General features: G+C 42.4%; 1 protein-coding gene across 1 annotated transcript; it reads right to left on the reverse strand.

Moving 5' to 3' along the window:
* Positions 1-1407: 1407 nt before the first annotated feature.
* LOC109195018 (mucin-5AC-like) lies at positions 1408-16120 on the reverse strand. Its single transcript, XM_025899854.1, has 7 exons — positions 15809-16120; positions 15485-15589; positions 15213-15380; positions 14976-15092; positions 13560-14680; positions 12774-12993; positions 1408-1766 (listed from the first exon to the last, which is right to left on the reverse strand). The coding sequence occupies exons 1-7, from the start codon at positions 15855-15857 to the stop codon at positions 1408-1410; spliced, it is 2139 nt and encodes a 712-aa protein (XP_025755639.1). The 5' UTR covers positions 15858-16120.
* Between the last annotated feature and the right edge of the window lie 3208 nt (positions 16121-19328).

Below are 19328 nucleotides of genomic sequence, written 5' to 3' on the forward strand. Positions count from 1 at the left end.
TAAAGGCGTAAAACCGTAAAGGAACTTCTGGCTAATACGTGGGGTTCTGTGTCGGGCCCAAAAACTAGCTTTACTGTCTGGGTCAACTTTGCTAGCGAGAGGCAGAGAGAGGCGTTGAAAGGGTGCTCCAACGGAACTTATTGTTTCGGAGGAAAACACGAACACAGTGTACAGTCAAGTCTTAATAGCTTACTTACAACTGGGCTCGTCAGGCACTCTTTTTCGCTGCAGTGGCTATTATTATAGTTACATGCTTCCATCTCATTTGCATACATGGAGAATTATATATGTATATAACATATATGTAAAATAAAAATAATAAATAATATTTATTACTATAATAAATATTTAGTACTGAACTGACATAACTGTCCATTATGTCAACAAAGTCTTACATACTTATTCCAAGTCAGCTTCAACAAGACTATTGTTTTTTTTTTTCATGGACTTCAGTTTAACGATTTGTAAACACAATGCAAATGTTTTTTTGTTTGTTTTTATTTTATTCAGGACTTTAATGAAAGGTAAAGACTGTGTTTAGTCTGTTCCTTCCCATTCCATGCAAGGCCACCTAGGTTGGCTGGAAGACTGTTTACTTAGCCTGGCAGGGCGAAGGACACTGTCTCAGCTGAACTCTGGACATACACACACACATACCTATACACTGATATGCACACACTCATCCCCCCTCCCTTTCCAAACGCCTTCGACACTTATTCCCTTCCGATGCTGACGGTGGATCATGGAGACCAGCGAATAGTCTGCAGGCCCGGATGTACTGTCTAAATCGGCTGTCTCTCACCCTTTACCCATCCCTGTTGCTTGTCATGTGTTTCTTTGGTGTATTAAGAGTTTTTTCATGTGCTATGTGCAGAGGTGTTTTTTTCTGTTCTCAAACTGATCTCCCTGTTGGAGCTCAGTCTGGGGGGAGTTATTTTTTTCTCCTTATCTTTCCTCGTGTGGTGCTTTTTCCATGTTATACCCCTCTGACCTGTCTTCCCCGTGTGATGTTTTGTGTAATGTATGTATGGTCGGAGGGTAAGATGGCACCGCCATTGCGTGCAATAGGTCGGCAGCCTTATGAAATTTCCCCCTTGTGGGACTAATAAAGGTATATCAATCAATCAGTCAATCAATCAATCAATAAAAGAGAAGGAGTCCAAGCAGGAGATGGATCAATTCTGATAGAACAAGCATCACTTGTGGTTGTACTGTAGAGGCAGTGGTTGTGGTTGCTGCAGCAGTTGTAGTTGTAGTGGTTATAGTTGGGGTAGTGGTTGTAGTTGTAGTGGTCATAGTTGGGGTAGTGGTTGTAGCTGTAATTGCACCAGTGGTTGTAGTTGGGGGGGGGGGGGGGGGGGTAGTTGTAGCTGTGATTGCGGTGGTGGTTGTTGTTGGGTGGTGGTTTTAGTTGGGGCAATAGTTGTGGTTGCAGCAGTGGTTGTAGTTGGGGCAGTGGTTGTAGTTGTAGTTGCCGCAGTGGTTGTAGTTGGGGTGGTGGTTGTAATTGGGGTTGTAGTGGGGGCAGTGGTTGTAGTTGTAGTTGGAGCAGTGATTGTAGTTGCAGCTGTGGTTATAGTTGCGGTAGTGATTGTAGTTGGCGCAGTGATTGTAGTTATAGTTGCGGTGATGGGTGTTGCTGCAGCTGTGGTTATAGTTGTGGCAGTGCTTGTAGTTGGAGCTGTGGTTGTAGTTGGGTTGGTGGTTGTAGTTGGGGCACTTAATTTTACCCGTCAGAGTATTTTTCTGGCTAATATTCACAAAGGCTGTACGGTTCGCCACTTAATTTCGTGTTGTGTGCATGCGCAGAAACAACGGGTAGGATGGCTTGTCAGGTAGGATGGATTCCCAGAACACCGGCTCTTTGAAGTGAACGACGATGGGAGCCATTTGTTTTTTTCTTTTGCTCACCCTCTCTCTCTCAGTTTTTTTCTTTTTTTTCTCTCTCTCTCAGTTTTTTCACATCACGCCACACGTTAGCCTTGTGTTTGCTGAGCAGAGGGGGGAGGGGCGGTAGTTACACTTGCAGCAACAGTAGCACACGAACAAAGCAGGAGGGAAAGAGAGAAAGAAAGCCAGGGGCAACAACAAGAGACCACACTGACACATCAGGAAGGTATAGTAAAGAAAATGAGTGACACCAAGAAAAGAAGCAAAACCTCACCTGAGAACTGTCCACCCATCAGTGCAATGGGAAGATAAAACACAGTCAGTTGAGTGTGATATTAATGAGGGTGACAGTGTGCGTACTGCAACTGTTGCTGCTGCTGCTGCACACACACACACACACACACACACATATATATATACCACAACCACCTAAACCAGGGGTCTGCAACCTTTTACACCCAAAGAGCCATTTGGACCCGGTTTCCACGCAAAAGAAAACACTGGGAGCCGCAAATACTTTTTGACATCTAAAATGAAGATAACACTGTATATATTGCTTTTTATCTTTATGCTTTGTATGAACAACTAAGGTGTGTTGCTTATGAAATCCATGAAGTGCTACAGAGAAAATTAAATTATATTTATGTAATCAACACATTTTGAACTCTTAAAGAAATATAACAAAAGGAAAGACACCCAGCTGAACTAAAATGATCCATGTAGCAAACAAAAACTGTTGTCAGCCGCCACCCTTATATCGCCTTTGGGCTGTTGGAGCCTTGACCTGACTCTTAAAAAATAATTTGAAAAAAGCACTATGCTGCTGAAAAATGAAAAATAGATATTTGCAAAATTCTGCCTAAATATGTATTTTACCTGGTTAATGCGTGCGGGGGAGGCAGACACACCTGAGCGACACCCGCAATTACGCCTCGCTGCCTTTACGTCTGCGCTATCTGTGCTGTTGTGTTGTTGGTGGTGTATGTCAGGCTGTGAGCTGAAAAGCAACAGCCGGCTGTATGCGTACAGCAACCGTGTGTGAAACGTGCTGAATAAAGAGATGCTCAAAAGCATGCTCATGGAAACATCGTCGGGTCTGCCGTGATTTGTTTACAATGGGACTTCTGCTCCTGAACCTCTGCGCACAGAGTCCGCAAATCGGGGCTATACGAAGTCAGTGGACTGTCATCTGTCAGGCGTGAATGGTGTTTGTCTTTAACATAGTTCACGGTGGAGAACAGCTGCTGACATAATGTGGATCCGAAGATCCATAATTGGCCTACCTGGGGTTGAAAGTCTCGATAAATGCACAGCGTTTCGGCGGGTATACCGGCTTCCGCGAGTGTGACTCTTATTTTGAGCGATGAAAAAATAATAGAATATAATTTTATTTTTATATTTCAATATCACAATAATCTTCCAATTTAGAACTACGAGTTAAAAAGAACTAACATAAATAAAATACACTTCAGCTAAATACTTCTAATTTATTTGCCCAAACCACGCGGAGCCGCAGTATAAGGACTAAAGAGCCACATGCGGCTCCGGAGCCGCAGGTTGCCGACCCCTGACCTAAACCAACCCAGAGCTCTATTAGACAGTTTTTTGCAGAAGTCTGTGACCCCAGCAAGGAAAACACTCTCCCAAAAATCATCCCAGGTCTATATGACAGAGAACGTGCATCTTCTTTTTGTTTTTCATATTTTACTCTATATTGTACTGTGCTGTGGTTTGCAGTGTTTTGTGCTGTTTCACTCTAAATTTATTTAAAAATTAAAAATAAAAGCATATTTATATAATAAACATATATAACTAAAAATCACAATTTTTTACATTAGTAACTCATTTTGTGCATAACTTTATATTGTTGTTGATAATAAATTAATTAAAGCAACAAAACAACCTGAAAAGCCAGTTCTCTAAAAAGAGCCAGAATTCCCATCACTATTTGAGAGATCTGGCTGTATTGATAAAAAGTCCATGCACACTAGTTCAAGAGGTCTGGGGGTCTTAATTTTTATTGATGGAGCAGCCTCCTCTGGAGCCAACAGATACATCACTCAAAGGCTTTAACTTATTTTATATGGTTATGTACATTTTCGCCCAATAAAATCTGGCCCTTGCCAAATCTACTGTTCGTTTGACTCCAAGGTGGCACGTATCATGATGAAGGCTTCTAAATGCAGTGGCTCTTAGCTCCTCAGGGAGCATAAGCTGATATGAGATGTTAAGACCATCTTTCCACTTACCGATTCAACTCTTTGAGTAACAAGGAGTGTGTGTGTACAGCAACTGGTAAAATAAAGGCGATACTCCATGTTTGCATTTGTCCTTGGTTTGTTGTTCCACTTCCTAATTCGTGGATAGCCAGAGGTTAGTCTGTTAAGTGGTCGGACAATGAACCTTCAGTAATTTCTAGGGAATCCTAAAAAGGACTGAAGCTCTTTAAGATTGGGGATCGGCCAGGTCTTTAGGGCCTCAACTTTGTCAGGGTCAGTCTCCACCCCTCTTGCAGAAACAATGTGACCAAGGTATTTTACCTATATTTGAAAGAATATGCACTTCTCTGGTGCCAGTTTCAAGCCATATGACATCAGTTATTGCAGGACACACTCCAAGCACGGTTCATGTTACTCCAGAGATGATGAGAAGACAATCAGGTCATCAGTGAACACCGAACCTCTTTTAGATTCATATCGCCCACACACTTCTCCATCATACTCTGGAAGGTCAAAGGTGCATTTGTAATCCCCTGGGGCATCCTGTTAAATTCCCAAAATCTGAGTGGGCAAACAAATGCTGTCTTACGCTTGTCTGCTTCTTCCATCTTGAGATGAAGACATTGGGGTGTATGGGACGCGCTCTCTGTTTAAAGGGCGTCTGATCAGTTTGATATGGTGTTTGACTTTGTCAGCATGCCCAAAATCCAGGCAATTCTGAGACCTTTGGCATGTCATTTAACATGTTTGTAATTCACTCCTTTCATTCAGTGGGTATCAGTAAATCTACAAAATCAAAGCTTAGTTCTGAGGAAGACTTAGCTTGAAATTTAGAGCAATCTGGTTCTCTGACAGTTTGCTTTTTGTGTAGCACTTGTACTATAGCATTAATGTCTGCCAATGTTTTGGGGGGTATGACAATGTCATGATTGGTTTCATTTCTTTCAACAACAGGGAGAAGACATGGGCATTTGTGTGGTAAAGTGACTGCAATTGCTGAAACCAGTAAGAGATTTGGTAGTGAAGAGCCCGATTGGATGTTCAAGGACAACATCTTTTTGTATGTTCACAGGATTTACATTGAGAGAGGCCTCCAGGACAACTGTCTGTCCTGCAGAAACAACTGTAGGCATCTTACCTACCAGTTTTACGCAACCAAGACTACTAGATTTAAAGTTTCTTTGTCATATCTTGAGTATTTTTGAGAACCACTTGGTACCAATTCAACAAAGGCTGAAATTTTGATCCTTCTACTTTAACATTTCTAATGACAGATTTCATGATTTTGGGACTGACATTGTGAGACTTCACTCCCATATGTCTCTTTATGGGAGTACACTTTAGTTCAAATGTGTCTCACTTTGAGAAGCATTAGAGGCTTCCCAAACACCCTGCTTTTCTTAGCTGCTACAAGGGAAGGATTTGGCGTTTATCACAAATTGAGACATGTCCATCCTCCCCACACTGGAAACAGTAACGTGGACACAGTCTGCTGTTGGCTTTAAATGTGGAAGGATGCTGACTGGGTACTTTTGGTTTCACACCATGGATTTCAGGTGTTGCACACGGCAGGACGGATCTCGCATTCTGCTGCTTAGGTTGTTTTGGTTTTTGACTCTCAGGAACAATACTGTTAAGCTGAACTGAGGTCCACAACTTCTTGCTTTGGTGTCTCAACATCAGTCTTGTTTATCAGATTATTGGGGTGTGAAAGAGTTGCACATGTAACATGGCACGCTGCTTGCTGGAGTTATGGGCAGACTTAGCATGGCTAAAATGCTGCGTCATGCGACTCAAATTTGTCTTCTTCTGTCTTAAGGAGCAGCAACTCTGCAAAGGAAGGTGGGTTTTCTTTTTTTGTTCTAGTTGAAGATCACTTTTCATTTATTTTATTTTTTTTGCCGGTCCTGATTGGTACTTTATCAATCAGAATTATTGTCTGAAGGCCAAGAAAGATGCCCAACAGATTTATTTTACCAAGTGGGTCATTATGGCTTTGCCGTATTGGTCCACTTGATTGACCTTTGTTATTATTTATTTATTTAATTTTTATTACAGACTAGACAGACATAACTGGGGGATAAGAAAGAAAGAAAGAAAGAAAGAAAAGAAAGAAAGAAAGAAAAAGAAAGATTTGATTTTTAACAACACATTTATTCCCAATAAATCAAGGTCAAGGTCAAGGTAACTTTATTTATACCCAAAGGCAAGGTAAATTTGCTTTACAGAAAAATGACAGCATTTGGCATCCCTTTAAAAACACACATACCTAGTAAATATATAAAGCTCACTGTGGCACATATATAGTAATTTTAATATTTCGAATCATTCGTTCTTATTTAATTCAGTGACAGCAACGGGGACAAAGCTATTTTTATAACGCTTTGTCCTGCATCTCGGAAATAGAAACCTCCATCCTGAGGGAAGAAGCTGAAATTCACCCCTTAGAGGATGGGAACCATTTTTAAGGATTGATAAAGCCATCCTCTGTACCTGCTTGGAGTACAGGGAGGCTAAACAAGACTGAGGCTCACCTATCAGATGACTATCAGATCTCACTATCTGATTTAGAGAGTTTTTCTCTGTGACAGAGGTCTGACCAAACCATGCCACCAAACAAAAGGATAAAACAGACTCAATAAAAGAATGATAAAACAAAGTTAAAATTTTTTGGTCAATGTGGAAATGAGCAAGTTTCCTAAGGCAATAAAGGTGCTGGTGACCCTTTTTACAAACTGATTTGCAATTTTGATCAAAGTTCAGTTTTTCATTGATTATGGTCCCAAGATATTTATATGATTGTACTTGCTCTATTTTTGACCTTTAATTAAAGTGACTCCGTGCCCATTTTGTTGTTTCCTAAAATCAACAACCATATCTTTTGTTTTAGATATGTTCAGCTGGAGATGAGACTCCTCACACCACTGAACAAAGTCATCAATGACTGGACCGTGGTTAGTTTCACCCTCTTTCAGTAAGCTGACAATAACAGAGTCATCTGCATATTTAATAATGACCCTGTTTTCATGTCTGCTCTGACACATATTTGTATAGAGAATGAATAATAAGGGCGATAAGACACACCCTTGAGGAGAACCTGTAGAGGAGAACACTGGGTCAGACAGAATCCCGTTTATTCTCACTCTTTGTGAGCTGTCAGTTAAAAAATCTAAAATCCAGCCCACCAGGTTTTTCCTGATTTCAAACTGTTCTAAAAGTCTTAATTAAAATATGGGGCTGTATTGTATTAAAAGCCGAAGAAAAATCAATGAAAAGAAGTCTTGCAAAAGTCCCTTTACTCTCTACATGTTTAAGAATCAGATTTAGTAAAGTCAAAAGTGCGTCCTCCACTCCTCTGTTGGGCCTATATGCAAACTGCATTGGATCCAGCTGGTGTTCAGTCTCTTTCATAATCACATTTCTGATGATTTTTTCAAAGACTTTCATTACAACTGAAGTGAGAGCAACAGGCCTGAAGTCGTTTAGAATTTTTGGACGACTAGATTTAGGGACAGGAACCACGACTGCTTCTTTCCAAAGAGAGGGCACATGTTGTGTTTGCAAGGATTTGTTAAAAATAACCTGAAATATAGGACTGAGTTCGTCAGCACAAGATTTAATTAGGCGGCCACTAATATTATCAGGACCCTGGCTCTTGTTCACATTAACTGTATGAATGGCCTTTTTGACATCGCTGAGTTCAATGATAAAGTGCTGAGTATCTCTCAGTTTCTGTTTCAGTTCCAAAATATCCTTGCTAAAATCAGAAGGACTAAAACGAGCATAAAACATGTTTAAAGCATTTGCAAAATCTCTGTCTGAATTAAAACCATCTAAAATGACCTGACTACTGCTCTGGGGATTTTGAAACCCTGCTATGGTTTTCATACAAGTCCAGGCAGACCCAAAATTTTTTGCAGCAAATTTGCTTTCAAGAAGGTTTTTGTAGCTCTGTTTTGCTTTCAAGATCTCGATTTTCAGTTCCTTGGTGGCTGTTTGAAAAACGGTAACAGCCCCCTCTTTAAAGGCCTGTCTCTTTTTCCTTAAACAGGATTTGACGCTTTTAGTGACCCATGGCTTATTGTTAGCGTAGACTTTAACGCGCTTATGGAGTATAATCATGTCTTTACAAAATACTGCATAAGAGCTAGTAACATCCACCAAAGCGTTGAGATCATCTCCACAAGACTGAATAAAAACTTCCCAATCTGTACACTTAAAACATTCCTGCAAGGTAAGCACAGATTCTTCTGACCATATGTCAACATCCTTAGTCTTTGTCTTCTCTCGTTTTAAGACAGTTTTATAGATGGGCAGAAGATGCACACAGTTATGGTCAGAAGATCCCAGAGGAGGAAACGGGAGGGATTTATAAGCATTCTTCACCGATCCGTAACAAAGGTCCAACATTTTATCCCGTCTGGTAGGACAGGATACATATTGATACAGATTGCCCAAAGTTGATTTAAGAGAGACATGGTTAAAGTCCCCCATTATAAAGTTTGGTGCGTCAGGAGCAGTGTTGGTCAAGTTACTTGAAAAAAGTAATCAGTTACTAATTACTGATTACTTCCCCCCAAAAGTAATCCTGTTACTTTACTGATTACTTATTTTCAAAAGTAATTAATTACTTAGTTACTTAGTACTTAGTTACTTTTTAAAAACACGATTTACAACCTGAATAGGTGATAAAGCGATAGATCTTTCAGCCCAATTCTACTTTTTCTGCATAATTCATCATACAAAATGTAATCAAATGGAAAAGTCTCTTTTTAAAACTTGTTTTATTGGTTTTAATCTTTTAACTTTATGCATCAAGCAAAAATTAAATTATATGCAACATTCTCTGACTGGAAGAAATTTGTTTAACATTTAAACCTTTTTTCTGCACATTCCAGCACATAAAATAAAATATTTTTTTGTGTTTACACTCACTCTTTCAAATAGATGCAAGTAAAACACAGCAGAAAATAAATAAAATCAAAGACTCAGCGGTCCTGTTGCTCTATTTTCACCTGTAAAGCAGGACTGGGGTAGGCGGAGGTTTACCCTGGTGCAGGTGTGCTGCAGCGGTCAGTGGAAGAATCCGCGAGTTTCTCTGTGAATTTCCCATTACGTCGTAGTACACTCGGTGCTTGCTTGGAAGTTTAGGGTTTTTTTCGCTGTAAAAAGAAGTTTTCTTCCCACGCACAGCGGACACTAATGTTTTTGTCACTTTTTATGGAATCAAACTCAAAATAAGGTCAGTACTTCCACGCTTTAAACGCTGCATGCTACACTCTGTCCCGCACTCGATATACTATGATCTGCACACAGCTGTTGTCACGAACGTCGCACTCGCTTACGTCACTGTCATGAGACGTTCTCGCAAAAAATCACGGTTTTAGTAACGCAGTAACGCAGCGTTCCTACGTGAAAGTAACGGTAATCTAATTACCATTTTTGCAATAGTAATCCCTTACATTACTTGTTACTTGAAAAAAGTAATCAGATTACAGTAACGCGTTAGAAGTAACGCGTTACTGCCCATCTCTGGTCAGGAGAGAGCGCCTGCAGCTTCTGCACTACGTCTGAAATGATGCTGCAAGTGGAGGCGGGGTGAGCCTTCGGGTGAATGTAAACTACGGTAATAAAAAGTTGTGGAAACTCACGAGGGAGATAAAAAGGGCGCAGTGACACGGATAAAAGTTCAACATCTGGTGTACACATACACTCTCTAACAGTCACAGCGCTACGGTAACGTTTGTTCACATACAAGCATACTCCCCCTCCTTGAGATTTCCCTGTTACCCGTGCATCCCGATCCCAGCGAAAGGGAGCTCCAAAACCGTCAAATGAAAAATCGGCGTCCTGATCCAGCTCCGTCAGCCATGTCTCGGAAAAAGCCATTCGTCATGTCGAATGACCAGCGGATAAACTCTCAGGTTGGTAATAAATCTATTACATGTATAAGAACAAGCGTCATGTTAACAATTGATAGCCGTACAGTAACTTTTATGCTTATTGTAGCTGTTAGCTAAAAACGCTAATTTAGCCTAGTTTGCCCTGGATTTAGCTTTGACAAACAAATATGATCGACTGTTTCTAGTAGAATTCCAAAGTTGTCATCTTGTACCCTGTCAGAGCCCTGTATGCTTGCAGAGACCCCTACAGTAGGGAAACATGCAAAACAGTGTCCAAACCTTTGTATTTTAGCTTTATTTATGTCTTACACAGCATCCCAACTCTTTAGCTAACTTAATAACTTTAGCTAAAGTGAATAGTTAGTCTAATTCATTAGTGCAGCATTACTGGATCACCTCCGTTTGAAGTGATATGATATGTGACTATCACTGTGTTTAACTATCATAATAATTCTTAGGGTACTTTATTCAAGTTACAATTCAGATTCAATCTCAGCAATTCAAATTCAAATTTAACTTATTCAAATTCAGTTTCTGATGGCACAGATTTCTGCCCATAATATGTTCAGCTCTCATGATTCAGTGAGGACATCTGGTTTCATCTTCATGTTTCCCTCTCACCACATATCCAAACCGATATCATGACCAGCAGCTTTTATAGCTGTGGCTCCGGCAAACATCAGCTGATACTAGAAATTAATATTAAATAAATTCTAACAACAGCTGATCAAACTTAAACGTGCTGCTGTTGTTTAGCGCAACATCCGCTGGGTTCCTCTTTCTGGTTCAAAGTGGGAGATAAACAAACAAACAAACTGACACTCGGACCAGCGGCTGCCTTGGGTCTCACCTCCTCCTGCCTCCCCTTTCCCTCATCCACCTGCTGGCCTCTGTGGAAGCTCCATTGCCACCACCAAACAACTGAGTTATTTTTACACATCTGCCACCATCTGGCCAATCCAATCCATCAAAAACAAGCACAAAGGGAAATAAATGAACATATAACTAAAAGAAATTGTGCTTCTTTATTTTATTTCCAAAGCATGCTTTGTTATTATTACAAGGATTCATTCTTATCACCCACTTAGTATTAAATAAATGCCATGCATTTGGATACATGTAAATGTATATATTATATCTGTAAAATAAATAATGTTCAATATTCTGGATAAAATTGACATAATTGTCCATCATGTCAACAAACAAAGAAGTCTTACATACTTGTTCCAAGTCAGATTCAACAAGACTCTATTGCCTTTTTTTATGGACTTCAGTTAAACAGTGATTTGTAAACACAAGGGAAATCTCCAAAAAGTTATTGAGTCTTGCTAAAGCATCATACGTTCTTTTGTTTATTTTTGATTTATTTGGAGCTTTAAGGAAAAATAAAGAGAAGGAGTCCAAGCAGCAGATGGATCATTCCCAGTCTGATAGAACAAGCGTCACTTTTGGTTGTAGAGGCAGTGGTTGTAGTTGATGTAGCAGTTATAGCTGTAATGGTGGCAGAGGTTGTAGTTGGGGTAGTGGTTGCAGTCGTAGTTGGGGTGGTGGCTGTAGTCGTAGTTGGGACGGTGGTTGTAGTTGTAGTGGGAGTTGTAGTTGCGGTGGTGGTTGTAGTTGCTGCGGTGGTTGTAGTTGGGGTGGTGGTTGTAGTTGGGACGGTGGTTGTAGTTGGGGCGGTGGTTGTAGTTGTTGTTGGGGTGGTGGTTGTAGTTGGGGAGGTGGTTGTGGTTGCAGTTGGGACTGTGGTTGTGGTTGCGGCGGTGGTTGTGGTTGTAGTTGGGACGGTTGTAGTTGCGGCAGTGGTTGTAGTTGTAGTTGGGACGGTGGTTGTAGTTGCGGCGATGGTTGTGGTTGGGATGGTGGTTGTAGTTGGGGCGGTGGTTGTAGTTGTGGTGGTGGTTGTAGTTGTTGTTGGGGTGGTGGTTGTAGTTGCGGGGGTGGTTGTGGTTGTAGTTGGGACAGTGGTTGTAGTTGCGGCGGTCGTTGTGGTTGTAGTTGGGACGGTGGTTGTAGTTGCTGCGGTGGTTGTAGTTGTAGTTGGGACAGTGGTTGTGGTTGCGGCGGTGGTTGTTGTTGCGGCTGTGGTTGTAGTTGTTGTTGGGGCGGTGGTTGTAGTTGTAGTTGGGGTGGTGGTTGTAGTTGGGGCGGTGGTTGTAGTTGTTGTTGGGGTGGTGGTTGTAGTTGGGGCGGTGGTTGTGGTTGCAGTTGGGACGGTGGTTGTAGGTGCGGCGGTGGTTGTGGTTGTAGTTGGGACAGTGGTTGTAGTTGGGGCGGTGGTTGTTGTTGGGGCGGTGGTTGTAGTTGTTGTTGGGGTGGTGGTTGTAGTTGGGGCGGTGGTTGTGGTTGCAGTTGGGACGGTGGTTGTAGTTGCGGCGGTGGTTGTGGTTGTAGTTGGGACAGTGGTTGTAGTTGATGTTGGGGCGGTGGTTGTAGATGCGGCAGTGGTTGTGGTTGTAGTTGGGACAGTGGTTGTAGTTGGGGCGGTGGTTGTTGTTGGGGCGGTGGTTGTAGTTGTTGTTGGGGTGGTGGTTGTAGTTGGGGAGGTGGTTGTGGTTGCAGTTGGGACGGTGGTTGTAGTTGCGGCGGTGGTTGTGGTTGTAGTTGGGACGGTTGTAGTTGCGGCAGTGGTTGTAGTTGTAGTTGGGACGGTGGTTGTAGTTGCGGCGATGGTTGTGGTTGGGATGGTGGTTGTAGTTGGGGCGGTGGTTGTAGTTGTGGTGGTGGTTGTAGTTGTTGTTGGGGTGGTGGTTGTAGTTGCGGGGGTGGTTGTGGTTGTAGTTGGGACAGTGGTTGTGGTTGCGGCGGTGGTTGTTGTTGCGGCTGTGGTTGTAGTTGTTGTTGGGGCGGTGGTTGTAGTTGTAGTTGGGGTGTTGGTTGTAGTTGGGGCGGTGGTTGTAGTTGTTGTTGGGGTGGTGGTTGTAGTTGGGGCGGTGGTTGTAGTTGCGGCGATGGTTGTGGTTGTAGTTGGGATGGTTGTACTTGTGGCGGTGGTTGTAGTTGTAGTTGGGACAGTGGTTGTAGTTGGGATGGTAGTTGTGGTTGTAGTTGCGGCGGTGGTTGTAGTTGCAGCAGTGGTTGTAGTTACGGCTGTGGTTGTAGTTGGGGCAGTGGTTGTAGTTGGGGCAGTGGTTGTAGTTGATGTTGGGGCGGTGGTTGTAGATGCGGCAGTGGTTGTGGTTGTAGTTGAGACAGTGGTTGTAGTTGGGGCGGTGGTTGTAGGTGGGGCGATGGTTGTTGTTGGGGCGGTGGTTGTAGTTGTGGCAGTGGTTGTAGTTGATGTTGGGGCGGTGGTTGTAGATGCGGCAGTGGTTGTGGTTGTAGTTGGGACAGTGGTTGCAGTTGTGGCGGTGGTTGTTGTTGGGGCGGTGGTTGTAGTTGTAGTTGGGATGGTGGTTGTAGTTGGGGCGGTGGTTGTGGTTGTAGTTGGGATGGTGGTTGTAGTTGGGGCCGTGGTTGTGGTTGTAGTTGGGATGGTGGTTGTAGTTGGGGCGGTGGTTGTAGTTGTGGCGGTGGTTGTAGTTGTTGGGGTGGTGGTTGTAGTTGCGGGGGTGGTTGTAGTTGCGGGGGTGGTTGTGGTTGTGGCGGTGGTTGTAGTTGTTGGGGTGGTGGTTGTAGTTGCGGGGGTGGTTGTAGTTGCGGGGGTGGTTGTGGTTGTCGTTGGGGCGGTGGTTGTAGTTGCAGCAGTGGTTGTAGTTGCGGCGGTGGTTGTGGTTGTAGTTGGGATGGTGGTTGTAGTTGGGGCAGTGGTTGTGGTTGTAGTTGGGATGGTGATTGTAGTTGGGGAGGTGGTTGTAGTTGTGGCGGTGGTTGTAGTTGTTGTTGGAGTGGTGGTTGTAGTTGCGGGGGTGGTTGTAGTCGCGGGGGTGGTTGTAGTTGCGAGGGTGGTTGTGGTTGTAGTTGGGACGGTTGTAGTTGCGGCGGTGGTTGTAGTTGTAGTCTGGACGGTGGTTGTAGTTGCGGCGGTGGTTGTAATTGTAGCTGGGACAGTGGTTGTGGTCGCGGCGGTGGTTGTTGTTGCGGCTGTGGTTGTAGTTGTTGTTGGGGCGGTGGTTGTAGTTGTAGTTGGGACGGTTGTAGTTGTGGCGGTGGTTGTAGTTGTAGTTGGGACGGTGGTTGTAGTTGGGACGGTAGTTGTGGTTGTAGTTGCGGCGGTGGTTGTAGTTGCAGCAGTGGTTGTAGTTGCAGCGGTGGTTGTGGTTGTAGTTGGGATGGTGGTTGTAGTTGGGGCGGTGGTTGTGGTTGTAGTTGGGATGGTGGTTGTGGTTGGGGTGGTGGTTGTAGTTGCGGGGGTGGTTGTAGTTGTAGTTGGGGCGGTGGTTGTAGTTGGGATGGTGGTTGTAGTTGCGGCGGTGGTTGTAGTTGTAGTTGGAACGGTGTTTGTAGTTGCGGCGGTGGTTGTAGTTGTAGCTGGGACAGTGGTTGTGGTCGCGGCGGTGGTTGTTGTTGCGGCTGTGGTTGTAGTTGTTGTTGGGGCGGTGGTTGTAGTTGTAGTTGGGGTGGTGGTTGTAGTCGGGGCAGCAGTCGTAGTTGGTGCTGGAGAACAGGCAACACCTGATACGGTACCAACGCTCTGCATGAAAGGTAGAGATCCCAGGCTTTGAGCAGCTGCACACAGGTTTGTAGATGCGCAGCCCTGAGCTGGATACGTGCTGGTGCCACTGTTGACTGCAGATCAAAAAGAAGAATTTCAGGATTTCTTTTAAATTGCCTAATTTCAGGGTAGCTTAATATATTTCACACAAAGAACAATTTAACAGCTTTTTAAAATGTTTATGTGTTTGTCTGACTTCCAGGCTTGAAATTTTAAATCTTATCACAGTAACTTTCACACCCAAGGATAACATTTAGTATAAATTAGGGTAAAAGTTTCCGCTCTTTTATATGTCAGATGTATCAGAAAAAATTTGAAATCATCTTTGATAGAAAACGATGACACAACTGATACAAAATAAAGACTCACTGGTTGATTGGAAGCATTGGTTCTCCACTCCCTGACACTGTAATGTGGAGGAGCACTGGCCAGTGGAAGGGTTACAAAAGTTGCATACTCCACCATTATTTGACTGAGAAGCAGGATCTAAAACAGAAAAGAACATCGTTTCATTTCAGAACAGAGACCCTTAGAACATCAGAATATTGTTTTTATTGCTTTATATTATTCTTTTGTCTTCAATGACCAACATAGTATTTAACTTACTTGGTAGAGTGTCTGAGTTGCAGTTATCTGTGTTGCAGCATTGAGCAGAAGCCAGAGCACTTTGAAAACCCAGGTTGACTGAAAATGTCTGAGAGGTTACGGCTGGACACAGGGAGGAAGATGCACATGCCTTGTAGATTTGTGTAACCGGAGTTCCAGATGAAGTAGCTACAAATTGAAAGTGCAGTTTGTTAATGTTGATGGAACACAAATAGCTTCATAGGGGATGTAATTTAGTGAAAATATTAAATATGATATGAAGAAAACATTACCTAGAATGGTAGCTGTAACGCACATTGGTTCCGATGAGGAGCATTGAAGTAGTGCTGTGCTTGAACACGTCGAATCTCTGCAGGTTTGACACTGAAGGGCTCCAGCTGCAATCAGGAGAGAAACACAGAAATGATGATCACAATTTAAATATATAGGAAATATGAGATGTTTTGAAAGTTCATATTGGGTTACAGAAGGTTACAGTCGAGTCAATACTACTCACTAAGTTTGGAAAAATAATTACAGTTGGAGATAAAAAGATAAATGATTTAAAGCTTTAAATTAGACTCTCTTTTACCTGCAGGTAAAATGAGTGTCCTTACCTGTGTTGGAGAGTGCCCAGAGGAGAAACAGAGAAAACGGCAGCTTCATTGTGATGAACAGATCAGTTCTGCAGATTAGTTTCCCTGGACTGCGATACTAAAGCTGAGGAGCGCCACTGCACTTTATATACCTAATATGTGACCTCAGGTTTGGGTGTGTTTACATTTTTACAGCATGATCATTCATACATTTGACTCCTCTTTCGTCAAATCACTATGTCAGAGCACCTTACCACACCTGTTTTCTTCAATTCAACAACACGTATTCAGGCATCAAAACAAAGTCTTTTTTTTAACCTTTTAATAAATGAGAATGACCTCGTGCCTAGTGTCATTAAACTGTCATCTTTCATTTTGATTTTGAAACCATGATTGAGTTTTTGTTGATACAATTCAATTTGTTTATAACAGCTGACACTTTCAAATAAAATCAGGATCAAATGCAGGGGCGATTCTAGGATCAGAGCTTTGGGGGTGCTGAGCACCCAGAGAGCTGCCCAGCCAAGCAAGATAAACTACTCGTCACGATTAGACTTCTTCCCTGTCACTGTCAGTCCCTGCATCCTTAAATGTCTCCAGTTGTCCCGAGTTCTCTCTGACTGTCCCCTTGGTGCATTTAAACCCCTGGTCCTCCCTGTCCTCGTCATCTGTTGTCTTAGTCTCCGTTATCAATTTTACCATCTCTGTCTGTTTTCTTAGCTGGTTCTTCCTGACCTTGTACTTTCTCCTCACGTTCCCCTCTTTCCTCTCTCCTTCTTTGGACTGACAATCATACACAAATAGATTGTATTCAATTAGATGAAAAAAAATTACAGTAATATGAAAAAAAATACTATTAAGATCACTAATAAAAAAGTCCTCTCTCAGTGTACTTTCAACCAAAAGGCAAATAACCAAACCACATGTACACCTAATAAAAGATATAAATATTGAAACACTTATCCAAAATTATTCTTGATTGATGAATCATTTGATCTTACACTTTACCATCTCTTTGCACACACACACACACACACACACACACACACACACACACACACACACACACACACGCACACACACAACAAGGGTTATAAGGTTAATGGGCATCCAGTCAATTAGTTAGTTAGTACCTTGGGTGTAATATCGGCACATGCACATATGACAAAATAAGCAGCTTCTCTCTTTCCATTTCAAACAGGACAGTGGTAACAACACTAGGCTACAATACTGTATTAAGTTTTAGATTTTAAATAGGTTATATGAATTTCAATGGGAGCAACAGGACGGTCAAATGTAGCTGATTTTACTACAGAGTAGAATGGATTGTAGGGTAGCAAACATCGTCGGAAAACACGTTTTCAACACTGCAGGTTACCTGGGTGTAATGTTTTTCAGCTAAAAAGAAACATGGTCTGACTCCTACCTAACTATATAAAGAGTAACTGAAAGTTAAATACAGCTAACATGTCCTGTTTTAAGCCAGACACTCACACCTCCACTCCGCTGCTTCTCAGCCACCATCGCTCTGGCAGAAAGGGCGCTAGAGCCAGAGCAGGGGAGAGGCGAGCTGGAACAAACCATTTGGGGGGGTTGGGGGATATCTATACTTTTGTTGTTAAAATATTACATCTCAACCAAGTACTGTATGCTTTTTATATTTGTAGTAGTGTGTCACACAAATAGCAAATATTGTCAAAAAAAAAGTAAGAAATCTCTGGGGGTGCTGATCAAATGTTTCGAAACAAATCTGGAATGACTTTTCTACAACTAATGAAAGTTGAACCTAAATGATTAACATTAAGTTGTCATGGAGAATTGAGTAAAAGGACTCAGGTGCGAGACTCCTTGCAGCATGGCAGTGAATTTTATTCACAGTGAAAAAATAAGGCAACAGTTCGAGTCTGTAATCCAAAAGGGCAGTGCAGTGATACGGTGACTTCTCCCCGTGGTGACAGTGCAGTGATAATCCAAAACAACTCCTTTTTGTGCCCGCTCCTCCTCCGATCCCTGGATCCTGGAGGCAGATGAGAAAAACACACACACGGTCACGAAAACGTTCTCTCTCCTTCACAAACTAGGTATGCTAATTGCGACTACGCCACCCGGTTTAGCTCAACGTTCCAGCGTTGGTTGTGACCCGACCGCACCATTAAATAGGTTTGCTTCGGATTAGTAGCAGCCGGCGAAATGATAAAGCACAGGTGCGGTGATTCCAGCTCAGGACTCTCCCCCCGGGTCAGCTGCCGTTCCGTGCCACGGCTTCTGGAAGTCCGTGTTCCAGCATACAAACACACAAGCACAGGATGGAGAGGAGAACACCACAAAGTACACACAAACACAACAAAAATTGGCAAGGTGACCGGTGAGGACCGTCTAGCCGTGACATAAGTATTGTCCACTACATATACTACTAATGAATAGATTTGGGGTATTCGACTGCATTTGTTCAAAGACCAGAATTTTATCTGGAGACACAGTGAGGGCCAGTTGCTCTCATAAAATAACAGACTAACATTACCTGTACTGCAGCAAGCCACCAGAGGCAATATTTTAGGCTTCATATTAATGAGGCTAATGATGCACACAGTGCTTTAGTTTGTGGAGTACTGGCAGCAGAACGACCCGCATATACACCATGAAAAACACCACTCTTGAAGAGCCTTAACCTGTCAATCCTCGGGTGCTTTCTGGGGTTCCTGCTAGAAAAAGACATACCCAAATGAACTGATTATTTCTCTACAATTACAAAGTTTGTGTAAAAGATCGTGTTATCAAAATAAATCTAAAACCTGTGAAACATAATGATAGGTATAAGCATCACAGCAGATTCCTATTGTGTCAAGGTAACTGAGGATGGAACACAGAAAAATATTTTCTTGTGTCTGTTCTAGCATAACACCCTTTTGAAAATATGATGCAGTGGACCATAAAATGAAGAAACCCGCAAATCACCATACGGACATCACCCTTGGAAAGTGTTAGTGTGGGAAAATTATTGATTGTTCATAAAATTATTAGATAAAGTTGTTTTATTATTTTAATATATACACAATGCAAATGTGCTCATAAATGAGTTGGCGCTCCGTGTTTTTAGGGTTAAGAGTTTAATTTAACGCTATTGTCTGGATTTGAAATATTGTTAGTGACGTAGAGTGCAGACGGTTTTGCAGCATGCTTACATACACATGAAAATGGATAGAAAAGTGTCCGGGTCAGGAAGTCCGAACATGATGTCCTGAACTGGGACAGCTGAAGGATAACATTAGATAATCAAGACCACGCAGCGTGTTTTTATATCTGTCTTTTTGATTCCAAGAATATGAGCACATAGGAGGGTGGAATGGACAAGGAAGATTCGAATGGAGCATCACATTGGGGTGCTGGGAGAAGAGAGCCATCATAATGTTCAGTTATTGTCACAGTATATAAGCCCATGTACAGCCAGCTTCAGGGTTATACTTGGTGTGAGGCAGGCTGTTGTATCACACTGGGGTCCGGCGCTGTAAACTTGTAATTTCAACTGCTAAAGTAAATTAAA

This window comes from Oreochromis niloticus, linkage group LG17 (genome assembly GCF_001858045.2).
Source record: "Oreochromis niloticus isolate F11D_XX linkage group LG17, O_niloticus_UMD_NMBU, whole genome shotgun sequence".
NCBI lineage: Eukaryota > Metazoa > Chordata > Actinopteri > Cichliformes > Cichlidae > Oreochromis > Oreochromis niloticus.